Raw genomic sequence first — 12,110 nt, 5'->3', positions numbered from 1 at the left:
CTTTTCTAAAGCTGGCAGAATAATGTGTGTTTATGTAAGAGCCCACTGCTCGTAGCCTGATTGAGGTTTTCATGGCCTGTAATGGATAAAGTGATGTGGCAGATGTAAACCATGAATATCCAGCGGTGATTCAGCGGTTGGAGCGACTTGTTGCTAACTCCCTCTGTTGGCCCCGGGTGGCTGCAGACAGTCATGTGCAGTTTCATTTTAGCAATGAATCACATGACATGTGAAAGGAGTCGCTTGTTTTGACAAATCTCAGCAGTTCCCCGCTGCAGAGATTTATAGCTCCTTTCAGATCATTGTTTTAGTTTTACAGCCTGCAACTTTACTGGTTTGGCTCATTCTCACTGCTCTCATCAGCATCGTTTTCAGCTAAAAACTCACTGCACACTTCCTGCTCAGCACCAAACATTAGACGGACACGTTAAACGACTAGCTGGTGAACATAGTGGAGAATTTAGCAGCTAAAGAGCCGGATATTTCGTTCAGGAGTCAGTGGAAACCAACAACAGAGCTCAAAGGAGACACGTGACTCCAGATGAATGCTTACATTGATCCATGACTGCTGGATCTGATCGCCACAAAAAACTTTACACAGTGACAGTATGTCAGTGTTGTGTTTACAGTTTGTTTGGCAAGTGGCCAAAGAATCAAGTTACTGCACGTTAAATAAGCAAAGAGGTTTATATTGGTCACAGTGAGAAGATTTAGAAACCAGCCAGAAACTGGACCAAGGTCTGACTGTAAGAGAAGATCCTGACCTGTCCAGATGTTAGGGTTAGGTTTATAATCATCATCTGGGGACTGTGAATGTCCAAACTTTCACAGTTTCATTGCTTGTCAAGATACCTCACTGTAGTCTACAACACTGTCACCCTCAGGGTCTTCCGCTAATGGGCCGCAACCTTTTGTGTGACCTCTCCAACAATTCAGCACAGCAGCATCATTACCGCTGGTGCTGAGCGTCCGGGGCAGACAAATCAGCAGCTTTTAAACACTGGTTTACATGCAGTGCAGTGAGGCAAAGTGCTTTTCCAAAACAGGAATCAAACCTCCGAGTGGCAACAGGGTGAGCCATAAATTGGTGGTCATCTCTTACAGTTAAGCCTTTCATTGTCCAACTGAGCCGAGGGAATGGAGAAACCTATCGCACAGAGACACTGATACAAGATTCGTTGGCAGATTAGGCTGCTGGTGCTCACACTGCTCGAGCCCTCTTGCTCTCTGCTGGTGCCAACGCTAAGGGCAGATCCAGAGTCGAGGCTGGCAGACACATCCATTGGATAGAAACGGGTGAACGGTCGGGGTGTTAGCGAGGACACAGCTGTCCAGGTACTGTGAGATTACCTAAACATGAAAACAGCTCTTCTGTTTTTACTGACCTCTCTGTGAGCATGTGCACTCATTTCCACTTTTTATGGTGGTAACTATTTATAATGCCGATGGAGGCACTATTTTGAACGTCCCTGAGCCTGTTTAGTCTCACGTTCACTGCTCATTCGTGGGTGCTTTAACCTGAACATGCATAAACTTTCACATCACTATTAAGTCCCAGTGTTCACAGTCATTTGGATGATTTACTGATGAGTAGAAATTAAAAAAGGTACAATTTTAGACACTAATCATAGTGTTCTGCATTCCTTTAACCCTGTAAGGCCCAAATACCCCCAAAGTTTGCAGGTACTGTGAGTTCAAGGCCTGATGGCCAGACCTTTAAATACAGTTATCATCCAATAGCATTGCAGGGTTAAACAAAAGGACCCACTGACTATGTACTGGCCGACTTGTTTATGAGCTGGACAAGCCAGTCAAAGTGCTCCACTGTCAGCCCAAAACCATCAATAAGACGGGTACCGCTAGCTGCTGGATGAGATGATTAAATGGTCGGTGCTGCATTCTCCACAGCACAGCAAACAACGTCCTGTGTTCAGACAGAACTCCTCATCCGCTGCTTCAAAAGCCAGCAGAGCAGAAAGCTTTCTGCCTTGAGCTCTTTCCCTCGGCAACCAGCCACGGTCATAGCTTCACTTTGCCTTGAGGCATTTCAATGTGAAAATGGCCAAACTGTGCTTTATACTCTCTGTTGCTAGGGTGAGACACATGACAGGGTTGTGCAAAATAGCAAAGCAACTTAGGTGGGACGGATCGGACAACCCATAAAAAACAGCTCTGAAGTTTGTGCTCTAAAAGCCACTGCACGCTGTGATGGTCTGAGCTTCAGACCAGGTCCTTCAGTCTACTCTATATCCACAGATATCTGCACATACATGCTGAATCTGTGCGCAAGGACAGTTTTGGTCTCAGAAGAGTTCTGGTCACTTTGTAGACCGTTTGTAGTCTGAGCAGGATTGATCAGTCACAGCTGCCTGGGTTTTGGTTGCGTGCAGGTAAACAGTCCATGTGGCGAGCAGAAGAGGTGGAACACATTGGCCGAAATGCAATCTCTGAATCATGTCAGTTCATACGGATTATCCGAAATGTCATCTTCTTGTCTCAAGTTGCTAATCGGACTGTAAACAATGACCGGCACACAGAGAAGGAAGTCTTGGCCCGGATATCCACTGGCTACACCAGAAGCGCAGAGACGCCGGCCATTTCCCCCAGAGACTAAATGATCATCAGACGATAGCTGATGGGGTCTGAGATTGCCTCCAGTTGTACTAAAAGGAAGTAAATCCATCCACTCTTTGCTGTGGATAGCTGCTGAAAACCTGTGGGCAGCGGTTTAAAGCAGGTCTGCTTCCAACGTTCTAAATCATTTGCACATTTAGTTGCGGTGACGGTATGGATTCATCCAGAAACATCATGTAATCCACTGTCAGGATGTGCTTTTTGTGGCGGAGGCTATGAATATACTTGACTGACAGCATCTGTTGTAAATATCCAAATTGACACGGTTTCTTCTGGAATGACTTCACCTTTTTCCAAGATGCATGGAGAAAGGAAACAGGCCGAGGACTCCAACAACACTTCTGGCCTTCATCAGGGTCGTCAGTCTTTTTCTCCTGTCATCACCGTACTGATATTCTGATTTATACCACAGATATGTAGTGAGGTAATGTCACTGTATGCTGTCATCGTCAGGATTTCTAACCCCATCAATGCTGCGTCTGTGATTTCTACTGACACTGTTACTCTGTGATTATTGTATGACAAACACCATACACATTTAAAACATGCCCATTTTGGAAGTGTAGCACGTACTTACACTAAATAAACCTTGACAAATTTAGGGCTTGGAGTGGTGAATGCACCGTGGCTGTTTGATACCAGTTATACACGAGCATATTTTGTATTTTTGGATGCTGTTTCACACTCCCACATAGACAACAAAGCATATGAGAGGAGCAACAGGAATTTGTCTCTCCAAACACAAGGCAGTGCAAAAGATATTCAATCACAGTTCAATGGTACTACATGCTGCTGCTGTGCTCTCATAACACATAATCCACTCCTGCACCCCACTCAAAACCCAACGCTCTAATTTGTCATGTGTTTAAAACTGGATGCTTATGGATGCTGTTGGTCTGGTGTTCGCCTTACCGACCAAACAACATTACCATCATGTGCTGTGTGGAACACCCTGCTGTGCCGGGTTGGGATGTACAGCTGCATTTAAGCTTTTATCTGTTTTATGTGCAGATCTAAGAAGTCCTTTTGAAGATTTGTTATCTGTTGCAATAAAATAACTAATATACAGATATTACAAGCTGAATTTATTGTTACTGGGTGTTTGAATAGGTTAACAGTTACACAATCTTTCTGTGATGATTATTTAATAAAAAAATTAGTGAACAATGCCAACAGTCCAGCATATTTTCAGTTTTTACTCTCTGCAAACACTGTAATACTTTAAAATATAGCTGTGCTGTGCACCCCCCCTTTTTAATGAACAGTATTGCTTGGAAAAGTGAGGAAGAAACCGAGCTGAAAATAGCCTTGGTAAAAACTTCACACAAAAGAAAGAAGCAGTGCGTTTTCTGTAGAAATGTCAGTTTTCTAATTAATATCATTATAATAATCCCTTGACAACAAAAACAATTTAGGTATTGGCTTTTTTCCCGTCCTACTGCTGAAATTAATGGGTTATTTCATTAAAGGAAGGTGGAAAGTGTAATATAATATACTATCTGCTAATGCATTGACAGTCACATGGCATCGTGGCTGAGAGAGAAGACACATTAAGGTCAGAGGCTCGCTGCCCATCAGTTTCTGCCACGTCATGTCCTTCAGTGAAGGAAAATAAAATGGCTCATAGCTAATATAAACCACCCTGCAGCCATGAAATGTTAAATCCAAGGTTTTACTTCATGTTCTGTGATGATGGTTTGTATAAAATATAAAAATAAGCAGTAAAGTGTCTTCATACTTAGCAAACAAACTATTCACCACAAACTCTGAAATTCTCCAGTTCTGCTCTGATGTTCAGTGTTCCAGTGATTTCTTGACTGGCGTCTTGTTTAACATTTAATACATAAATCTACATATAAGGCAAACCCTGACCTAATATGTAATATGATGTTTATATGTTTATAACTAGGCAACCTAACTATGAGATATTTCTGCAGTATAACATACTGTACAGAATATTTTAATAATTAGAAATATATTTAACCTGGTAGTATAGTGCACTATAGCATAATATAGCATGTACTACACAGTAAGGTGCAGCATAGTATAGTATATAGTGGAGCATAGTATAGTATAGCATAGTTTGGTACAGTGTAGTAAGGTATAGCATGGTGTAGTTCAGTACAGAATAGTATACTATAGTTAAGTAAAGTATGTACTGGAGAAGAGTGCAGTATATACTGGAGTATACTGGATAGCATAGTATAGTATAGTATAGTATGGTGGCAAAGTATGGTTTAATAAAGTATTGTATAGCAGGTACAGTACAGTATAGTATAGTATAAGATAATAATATAATATATTAAAATATAGATAATATAAGAGCATACTTTAGTGTATCATTTCCTGGAGTATATTATAGAATATTATAGTATGGTATATACATAAGAGAATAGTATAGTAGAATATAATGTAGTATAGAATATACTGGAGTGTTGGTAATGAATAGTGTTGTATAGAAAAGTTCAGTATGTAGCAAAGACAATACAAACTTGATGTAATGTACAAACTGTTGGAAAGCTCATTTAAATTATACGACTTTGTCCGATCGCTGCTTCAGTTCAGAGTGATTCATTATTCTGTCAAAAGACAAGCACCACATAAAGACACGTTTACAGTAACATCTAGAAGCACAAGTATCTGTGCGGCACCGAGGACTTACGGGTAGCTGTTTCTCCAGGCAGTTGTTGAAGTTTTTGATTTGGTTGGGCTTCAGCTTCTTGAGGGGGATTCGCGTTTCCCCGATGAACTCGTTGTGGCGGAATTTGTCCTCATCACACACTGAGATCCTGCGAGGACGAGAACAGAGCAGGAAGAGGAGGACGTGAGTGAAGTGAGGCTCAGGTTGAGATTTCGTTGCTGAGAAGAGGCTTAAAACCATAAAACCAGTCATTTTCAGCCTGGAGCTCATCACCCTCCATCACAGCGATTCAATTCTCACCAGAATCTTCACTTAACTACAGAGTTGCTCCAACTGCCTCTCTGGGCCTTTACAGCGCTGAAACAAAACCCTAGTAGTTCTGCAGTGAAGGAGCTCATACGATTTTAATCAGACGCAACATGCGTAACACAAAATTGGGACATAATTAAGATTTAGGAAGCATTCAGCCACGTAAGGATCGAACAACTCAAATATACTGAAACAAGAGGGGCAACTTGATGAGAAGAAGTCGAGTGACTGAAAAAAGACATTATTCCTGATCACATCAAAACCATTTGAAGCCCAATCACGACTTTAAGGCGAGCAGATCTCGCTGTTCTCGCCTTATTTACTCAATTAGAGATGCTTGAATTGAATTGTGCCGAGGTGCACGGTACATTCAGCCTGTTTACCTACTTGTATTATCTGTTTCCGCCAAACACATAAACACGACACACGTCCTCGTTTCAAAGCAACAAAGAAACGTCCTCTGAAAACATCGGTGCATGTTTGCCAGCGTGTTCCTCAATCAATAAAAAAGAAATTTCATTATATTACAAAGTATGACTGCTTACAAAAGATAATGATTGATGTGGGACTGAAGGGCAGCTCTTGTTTGAAATCCATAAGGACGGTGGTACATATACAGCTCACTGAGCCTCAGTTTTACTTCCCAGAATGAACGTCTATATTCCTCGCTGCCAGTTCATTACATTTATAATGAATGCCAGTTATTGGTGTGGGACAATGCAGCTCTCAGGTGGATCTACGTCTTCCTATGCATGCACTCACAGCCCTGACATGACATGATTCACACTCATGACTGCGTCAGGCTCGTGTAGTGGAATACTGCCTGTTTCAAGTGTTTTTTCTCTGCATAATCAGCCGCCATGCGGAGGAAAACATGCAGCCTTTGTGCACCCAATGGCATGAGTAATATGTATTAGCATTGTAGGGGATGCGGCGTAATCAGAATCCCAATGAAACCCAACAGATAAAAAATATCTTATCTGCTACAAGGACAGGTGGTGCTGAATTCAAATTTCAATTTACAAAAAGAAATGAACAGGCTTGTCTGGGAATGAGGAGGCCTTTCTCACAGCATTGTTCCTGGAAAATGGTTAATCAAGGCACTGTTAGGTGAATAGATTTTTTTGGCTCGTGTGCAGACAACTGTCCATCAGATCACATCTCTGAGAGGCTGCCAGTATTACTGACATTCATTGCTGTTATGGTACTCAATGCAGTGACAATGCAGCCATATCTTTCCTGCTCTGCAACACCAAATAACCATATTTGCAGAGCATTGATAAGGTTGCCAGGCAATAACAATAAGAGATATGAGATACAGTATGTTCGACTTTCAAAAAAATGAGTCATCTGCGGTTTGAAGAATTAATTATTACTTCTGAAATCATTAAAATAATGCAATCAAATCTTTATTATACGACGATGAAAACACTTTACCATGATTAGATGAGCACATTGCTCAGCCATTAATCTAATAAAGCTTATCATTCTTAGGTGGATGAACATTAATTTGGTCGCAGTTGTAGAATGAACGCTACCAGCTTCATGATACTTTAAAGTTCATTACAACCAACAATAAAACAGCGATGAGTGCTTCTAAGAGGCTTACAACAAGTGGTGCTTCATTCACTGTTTCCCATATAAAAGACACTAAACGAGTTAACTGTGCAGTGAGCAGTTAATACATGGATCATCACCTCTTTACATCATCACTGAGACGTTTGTGTATAACGTCTATACAACGAAGCTATTCAGCAACAGTTGTGCTTTAAGCTAAATGCTAACATCAGCATGCTAACATGCAACTTAGTACATTTACTCAAATTTATTTCCATATGCAACTTTCTACTTCTACTCCACTACCACTCAGAGCCAAATATTTATACTTTTTACTCAACTACATTTGTCTGACAGGTTTAGTTACTAGTTACTTTTCAGATTAGACTTTGTCATCCCCTTCCTGTCCAGTGAAATCGTGAATCTCCAGATGTGTTGATGCTGACGGAAACTGAAGGATGACCTTTATGAAACCAAGCTGCGATAACGTAAGCACCTGTCTAGAACAATATTCATGGGAGTTGTAGTTTTTTGTACTCTCTGTTTAGCTTTAACAACTTCTATAATAGCAGTGGGTGCAGATTTGCCTTAGAATATGGAAAGTAAACCCAGGAACAAGAAACCGCACTGACTTTAAGAAGCTAGCAAAACAGAGGCTAGACAGGAAGTGATGTCATGACCTCGGCTCTCTATGGGAATGTCATTAGTTTTGCATATATTTGGTCATGAACCAAGCCGTGATTGCACTAGATGAAATGTGAAGGGACGGCCAATTTAATTAGAATTCATTGTGAGGGGGATTTTATGGAAATCCATCTGATAGCTCTTTTCACTAAAAAACCCCCCAGAAACATCACCCTCATGGTGGCGCTAGAGGACACGACTGGATCATCAGTGTCACTGAGATTCATCCTCTGGCTGTAAAAAAAAGAATATTTCTGTCCAAAGTAGTGAATAAACAGACAAACAGACAGAGCCTCACAATGTTTTTCTCTACAAACGTACAAGACCGTTGGGTGGTGTTATGAATCCCTGCACTCACAGGAAGTCACACCCCAAGGCAAACACACACACACACACACACACACACACACACACACACATACACACACACACACACACCCTTCGTGGGAAACAGAGCTAAAGCAAAGTAAAATCCCCCGCTGGCGCTGAATACGGCCCACCTATCATTGGGAAATACACAATTCTGTTCTGTAGCTACCAGAATGATTACACATATAATTACATAACCTACTTCCACCACAGAGTTCACACTTTGGTAAAAATAAAGGAGCAAAGAACAGTGAAGTAACACTTTGATGACATAACAGCATCACATTTATCAGGGGAAGTACGAGCTTCTGTTCCAGGTTTCAGTCGATTCTCAGGTGTTGTAGTGAAACACGACAAAACAGGAAGTTATCTCGGCCAAACAAAGGTGCTATTTGGAGGTTACACAAACGAAGGATTTCCCGGCTGTTAAAGCGATCGGGGGCTATCACACGTTCAGGTTCGCCCTGGCAACCAAACACGCATCATAAATTGTAGTGAAAAAGAATACGCGGGATAAATAACGACATCGTTTCTGGCTAAAATGGCTGCTGTCAAAAACAGGCTGTAATAATGTGATTTACCTGCGGAGGCAGGAAAAAGAGAGACTGTCGAACATCACTGAACATCATTTTCTAAACCTTTTCAAAACAGATCAGAAGATGAGATTAAAACATGTCAAAATGTCTTTTTTCTTTTCTTTCTCTCTTTACTCTTTTTTCCTTTTGTTTCAGGCCCTTCTCTTCCTTCCTCACCATTGCTTTCATTTCTTTCTCCTTTATTCCTTTACTTTTCCATCCTTCCACCTTTTCCTTCCCTTCCACTCTTCTCATTTCCTTCCTTCCTTCTGTCCATTACTTTTATTTCCTTCCCTCTTTACTTCCCTTCACTCTACTCCACTCCACCTCTCATTTACTTCTTGCTCTTTTTCCCCATCATTTCTTCAATGTTTTTTCTTCCTTATCTCCTATTCCTTTCATTTCCTTCCTTTCTTCCTTTGTTCTTCCCCATCTATTACTCTATTACTCATTTCCTTCCTTCCTCAATACCTCTATTCTTTGCTTCCCCCCTTTCCACTATGTTCACTACCTTCCCTGCCTTCCTTCCCTTCCCCTTCATTCCTTTCATTTCCTCCCTTTTCTTCCCTCCCATTTTCGTTTTTCCCTCCTTCCTTCCTTCCTTCTCTTCCATTGTTCTCGTAACTTCCCCAATTTTCTTTCCATTCAGGGCATTTGTCTTTCTTTCTTTCTTTTTAAATTGTTTTTCCACCTTTCCTCTGCCCCCATCATTCTTCTCCTATCTTGCTTCTTTCGTCCAAACATTCTTTGTCCTTCTCTCCATTACAGGCGAACATGGAGGACAGAGTTGAGAGTACCTGAGTGTTTTGCGGACCATATCCTCGTCGGTGATGCCGTAGTAGGTCAGGGTCTCGCTCCAGACAGGGTTGAGTGTGTTGTGCAGGGTCTTGGTTCTAAGTTTATTGGCCTGAAAGACAAACGGAGAAGTCGGTCATTTACAGGAATGAACGTCATGATTGGTTAACTGCTCGCTTCATCCCTCACATGTGCCAAGTGTCACTGAGACGCTGCGAGTTTCATACAAACATCCCTGAAAATACAAAACCGCTCCGCCCTGGTGAAAATCCGTCAATGCGCTGAGCGATACACATGAAAACACGAGCTCACTGCTGCATATTGAACGCCGTCGGGAATGAAAAATAAACAGCAGACTGCATTTGCATGAAGTGACAGGCATAATCAAAGCAATGCAGGAAGTGAGTGATGTTAAAGAAACTGAATTTAAAAGATAGTTACGGTGTCTAAGCTCTGGCTCAGTCTCTAGAATTGAACAGAAGCCTGAAAAAGTACTACAATAACACAATACAAAATACGATTATTTATCAGCAAAAGAAGTTCAGATGGGATGATCAGACAACAACCAGTTCTAGCATCTAATCCAAAAGAAAACTTATTTTCAAAATTGGCACTGTAGGAGCCAAAATGTATGGGTTCTTTATGAGTGTGATTTATTTTTTTGTCCACTGGGTGGCGCATGATAATTAACCTTCCGTCAGGTATATAGGTAGGAACTACCCCTACGTTACACCGCTACGGCAAAGCTAAGTGCTATGTTGGCCCACTGTTATTGATTTTGGCTTGTGACTACGGTGCTTAGCCTGATGTTGGACTCGTGAAATAAATGGATCACCATTGACTCAAAAAGTACAGTCGTTTTATTTCAGACAGTTCAGAGAACTCCTTTAATAGGCACTTTTATGGAATCGGAACGTGGTTAGCTTAGCTTAGCAGTGAAGCTAAGCAGAGGGAAACAGCTAGCCTGGCTCAGTTCACAGAGAATAAATATGCCTCCCAACACTTCTAAAGGCACCTTACTGAAACAACGCATCTCTTTTGTTTGCACTCCAAACAGAAACGTAAAAACAACAATTTGTCAATTCAGGGGGAGGAACTATTTGGAGTCGATCAACAGTTTAGCCACCCACCACTCCTGCAGAGAGGGTCTGGTTAAGTGCAGGTTGGCAGATACAATGGAGGAAGAAATACAGCTTTTAATTTGTAAGCTATGGAGGTGTTATTAGGCATATTTTAAAGCTTTGGAGAAAGCCATGGTAGCTGAATTGCCCTGCTTTGTGTTTATGCTATGTGATGCTATCTTGTTGTTTCCTAGCGTATGACCTCTGCCTGGTTTCGGCTTGATTATTGAGAATCCTATCAATAAATATGATAGCAGACATGACACTGTGTAGCATCTTCACTGACTTATTTGTCAGTGAAGAGTGAAGAGTGGCATCTATTTCAACCTAGCGAGGTGTTTGAAAATGATTGTGACAAACAACACGGCTTTGATGAGTGAAATACTGTGCAGGGAAATCCTCCGGGCACGCTGCTGAACATGTTAAGGTGAGGATGATGACGATACTGTGCTGTGAGTCATGGGTGAGGACATGTGATCCTGTTGAATTTTAATCAATTAGCTGGTGTGATTATTTGCTGTCTGTCTGAAGGCAGGGCTCAGCGTAATAAGGCTCTGGCTGATTGTTTCTCCCTCAATCAGTGGTTGATTCCCACAGGAAGAGACACACACACACACACACACACACACACACACACACACACACACACACACACACACACACACAAGAGTGTTCAAATGGCTGATAACCACATTTTGTAAAAAAAAAAAAAAACAAAACAAACAAAAATAAACTGCAAACAAGATATTTTCAGATTTAATAATTGTATTAAATGATTAAACTTGAATCTTGTTTGGATTCTATTAATTATTAATTTCTGGCCTCAGTTCTTTCCTAAATTACAAATTAATCCAGGTTTTCATTCTTCTCAGAGTAAAAGTTGTGTTGTTCTAAACCTCTGTGTGCTTGTTCTGTGTTTGCCAATAAAGATTGATTTAAAATATGAAATCAAAGATCCTATCTAGCATCAGAAAAGTTTGGAAGGGACTGATGCACAATAATCAACTCCAAAAACAGCATATTTCTTCAGTCGTTATGTGAATTCTCTGAGTAACTGCACTACCACGGCTTCTGTGAGGACAAAAGTCCACGGGATGAACACTGGTCTCACTACCGATGGTTAGGACGACACAATGAAGTAAAAGGAAAGTCAAAAAACCTCTCATGCATGAGCCAGAACACGCTGGTTCAACACCATTTCCCTGCAGGTAACAGGCGGAGTTGAGGCACAGTCGTGTCTTTCGGCTCCTTTGTGTATTATTTTCTTAATGCTGCATTGCATTTGTAGATGATTATATAATTCAATATTTCATTCCAACTTAAACAAATACAAACATGCATAATGTATGAGCATGACATTGTACACACAAAGGAAAACCAGAGCACTGAACAAACCAAATACTAAAGAGTATTACTGTGGTGACT

At 41.1% G+C, this 12,110-nt stretch overlaps 1 protein-coding gene across 1 annotated transcript in view; it reads right to left on the bottom strand.

Annotated features, from left to right (window-relative positions):
* The window catches only part of doc2b (double C2-like domains, beta), a 119,244-nt gene that overhangs the window by 13,493 nt on the left and 93,641 nt on the right, over positions 1-12,110 (bottom strand). The window contains exons 4-5 of the mRNA XM_041952881.1: positions 9,567-9,676; positions 5,297-5,423 (exon numbers count right to left, since the gene is read on the bottom strand). Coding sequence (XP_041808815.1) covers positions 5,297-5,423; positions 9,567-9,676 — 237 coding nt within the window. The remainder of the gene's footprint in view (positions 1-5,296; positions 5,424-9,566; positions 9,677-12,110) is intronic.

Source organism: Chelmon rostratus, chromosome 14, assembly GCF_017976325.1.
Source record: "Chelmon rostratus isolate fCheRos1 chromosome 14, fCheRos1.pri, whole genome shotgun sequence".
Classification (NCBI taxonomy): Eukaryota; Metazoa; Chordata; class Actinopteri; order Chaetodontiformes; family Chaetodontidae; genus Chelmon; species Chelmon rostratus.
This window is presented reverse-complemented; position numbering and strand designations above follow the sequence as displayed.